General features: G+C 29.5%; 1 protein-coding gene across 1 annotated transcript; it reads left to right on the top strand.

The window, feature by feature from the left end:
* The first annotated feature begins 1,454 nt into the window (after positions 1-1,454).
* LOC132273724 (gibberellin-regulated protein 12) lies at positions 1,455-2,751 on the top strand. The gene is made up of 3 exons (XM_059774774.1): positions 1,455-1,526; positions 2,431-2,461; positions 2,570-2,751. The coding sequence occupies exons 1-3, from the start codon at positions 1,455-1,457 to the stop codon at positions 2,749-2,751; spliced, it is 285 nt and encodes a 94-aa protein (XP_059630757.1).
* The last annotated feature ends 1,198 nt before the right edge of the window (positions 2,752-3,949 follow it).

Here is a 3,949-nt window from a genome sequence, read left to right on the forward strand (position 1 = left end):
GATATTCAGAAGATATGTTCATGTGAAAATTTAGCAGATCTATTCACTAAAACGCTTCCAACTACAACATTCAAGAAGTTGGTACACAACATTGGAATGCGTCAACTAAAGGATCTTCAGGGTTGAACTAATGCAACAATGAGGGGGATCAATTGATTGAAGAGGTATTGGCATGTACTCCTTTTTCCTTCGTTCAGGTTTTATCCCACTCGGTTTTCCTGTCAAGGTTTTAATAAGCAGTTTTAATCTATGCAATACCATTTTTAGATACACAAGCATACTGTACTATTTTTCCGTCGCTAGGGTTTTGTCCCACTGAGTTTTCCTTAGCAAGGTTTTAACGAGGCATATTCTTAATGTAGTATTGTGGACCCCAAGGGAGAGTGTTATATATATATCTATGTTTGTGGAGCCCACAATATTTTAAGTTATCCATGATGACATCTTGGCGTGGGGAGGAAGCTCAATTTTTTGCTTATAGTGAAAGCCTTATTATTGCTTGTTTGGTAAATGTTAAGCGTATAAAAAGCCATATGCATCATTGTTTTGAATATGCTTGAATGAAAACAATTTCATTTCTCTCTCTCTCTCTCTCTCTCTCTCTCAAAGCTTTTTTACTTTCTCTCACTTAAATTACTCTATATATATATACACATATATTTATTATAATCTTTTAATAATTACTTATTAATATGCATATTTAAACTTAAATAACAAACATAGTAATTTTAAATTGGAACAATGCATTAAATTTTTTCCCATAAAAACTTATTACACCAGAAAGGGAACAACTGGTATGAAAAATTTGTCAAACACGTCTTTCAATTAAAAGGCTCTAAAGATATTATGTTCTTTCCTTCCCAATTTTATTTTATTATTATTATTATTTTATTACAAGCAAATTGAGTTCAAAAGAGTAGCATAAAAAATAATAAAATTATGTTATCAAACAAACGTTGCAAAGCTCAAATTGTTGGCACATCAGATTTTCATTCAGATTTGTGCTCATAATATTCAGGATCTTTGTGCTCGTAATGCTGATCCAACCCTTTTCACAATTGGGTAAAATCTACGTCAAGCTAAATTGGTTTTAACTTGCATAATTGCTAAATGATAACTTTTTAGTAAAATAATAAGCACGATAACTTTCAGATTTTATTTTACTTTATTGGGAAATATCAAAATGAATTCTTGTAAATATTTTATCTTGCAAATAAATAAATAAATAAATAATACTCTAAATAATAGACTATCAAATTTGGTGAGTTGGCTTTATATGCTTGCCAACCATTACATTTAATTGGCTATTCATTTTGCAATAATGATTTTTTTTTCTTTCTATTTTTAAAAAGAATTTTCCACTATATATATGTGACAAAAAATGCATAGGACAAAATCAAGTGACAAAACATATTGCTCTTCTAACTTGGTCTAGATTCTAGAGATACAAAACTATGGATCGTCTATCATTGTTTTCCATTGTTTTCTTACTCCTATCCTTTGGATTCGCTATTCAAACTTCATATGTGAGATCCTTTCTCAATCTCTTCTTCTTTTTCTTTCCATGATATACACTTTTTTTAACACGTAATATATGCTTTTAACACATAACATTTATTTTCTAATACATTATATCTGATTTTTAGTGAAGTGATTTTCAATAACCTACGTATAGTTATACATTAGATTTACCTGAAAAAGTAGGTATAAAAGTGTTAAAATAGATGTAATAGGGTTGAAAATCATTATAGTATCACTATAACATCAAACTTTACAGTAGAGGATTCATCGGGAATCGGACAGTCATATGCAAAAATCTTGTTTTATTTCTTGTAACTCAATATTTCGATTCTTCTATATGGTATTGTAGATGACCTGTTGTAATTTTCTTTTATTATCTTTTGTTTGTATGTACACACCGTGACTATAAAAGATCCAAAACTTATTACAACCAATCTTACGATCTTGAATTATTGAACAACCTCTCTAGTGATCGCATTTTTTAGTAATAATTACTTGTATACTCTTAATTTGTTCTATATTGGAAAAGGAAAATAAAAATCTTGTGCATTGTTCAAAATTTCCAAAATAATATTTTTATTTTATTTTCCCTCTTTTATGATATTCTTTTTATAAATTGGTCACAGATTTTTTTTTTATTATTTTTTTTGAAAGGTATTTATTTATTTACCTTGGCAAAAACTCACATAGCCATATATGTTATTCTTATAGAGACTTTTATTTATTTATTTAATTGATAGTGATAGTGATGTCAGACATCTTATAACACTCCATTTTTACTTTGAAATGGTGATAAATTGGTCATAGATTGGCATTGGTTATAATGATCTATTTGTTTCCTTTTAAATTGGATATTTTATTACCTTAATTTAATAGATACTTCCCTTTTCAATGTCTCAACATCTATAGGCTGGGGGTGAAGGATCTCTTAGAGCTGAAGGTATATATTACAATCAATTTTCTTTTCTTTGTGTTTACTTTTCATTTTAATTACTCTCATAAACATGTGATAAATGGAGTTCATAACTTTTGTGTAAAATTTTGCAAGAATGTCCTGCTGCATGTCAAGTTCGGTGTTCGGAGACTTCACATAAGAAGCCATGCTTATTTTACTGCAACAAATGCTGCGCAAAGTGTCTGTGTGTTCCCTCAGGTACCTATGGACACAAGGAAGAATGTCCATGCTACAACAACTGGAAGACCAAAGAAGGAGGTCCCAAGTGCCCATGAAGTCGCCCCATCCATTTCTACAGGCTAGGGTTTCCAATACATGCTTTTGTCATTTCAGAATCCAATCCTTTTATTTATAATGAGAAATAAAACTATTATTTAAGATCTTTGCTTTTGGTTGGTGATTGATTGATACATACATACATATACATACACACACACACACACACACATATATATATATATATTTGTTTGGCCCATAGAAAAATATATAGGTGTTATTTGATAACTCAATTCATTATCCAATTAACTATTATTTAAGAGGGGACATTAGTGATTTTCTCTCTCTTGAATTAACATAATGGATGTATTACTTGTATATATGTAAATAAAGTGATGAAGTGTTATAGTAAGGATTACAATAGTAATGAACTTATAAAAAAAAAAATAAACAGAAGAATTAACACGGTTTGGGTTTTCACTAATATGGTATAAAACGTCCAAATAAATTTTTTTATTAGTTTCACAGGACACAAGTTAATTTTATTTTGCAATACATCTATATTGGGGCCAATATAAAAGTGTTTTTGAAATTTTTTAAGGGGGGCATGCATATCCTTTATTTGGTTAACAGTTTTTTAAGATAGTTTTGTAAAAATTCAATTACAAACGAATTTATTTTAAAAGAAATAATTTTTTATTTTTCGCATTCTTGATAATTATTTTTAAAGATATGAACCAACCAAGTGTAAGTCTTACATAAAAAGTTTAAATAAGTTTTTTAAATGGATAAAAAGTGGCACACTTTTTTAACTTAATTTTGAAATTTGAAAATGACTGAAAAAGAGAATTTTGTATCTAGTGTTTTGGGAGAGATTATGAATACCCCCGGGTATGGTATCCGGGGTAGTAAGGGTCATTGGATTATGGATGTAGTGGTGAGCCCTACCACATCTAAGGGTTGGTATGCCCCAGAAATACGTACCCGGGGTATTCAATAATTTTTCATGTTTTGGACCTTTTTGGTGCATAATGGTCACATCTACTTCAAAAGGAATGCCATGATTATTGCTCAATTGGTCCTATATGGGCATTCTTCGGTCAATATAGCATCCTAATCAAATTAAATTTTTTTTTTTATTTTTTTATTTTTTTTTTTTGAGCCTAGCAAAAAAAAGCTCCATACGACATTTACAGACAAGTTAAAAACATCATCATCAAAACCTAACTAACACTCCTTATAATCAAGATCAGAGTC

The sequence above is a fragment of the Cornus florida genome, unplaced genomic scaffold, assembly GCF_030987335.1.
Source record: "Cornus florida cultivar Cherokee Brave unplaced genomic scaffold, ASM3098733v1 CherokeeBrave_3.0.0_Hap2_Chr01, whole genome shotgun sequence".
Lineage (NCBI taxonomy): Eukaryota > Viridiplantae > Streptophyta > Magnoliopsida > Cornales > Cornaceae > Cornus > Cornus florida.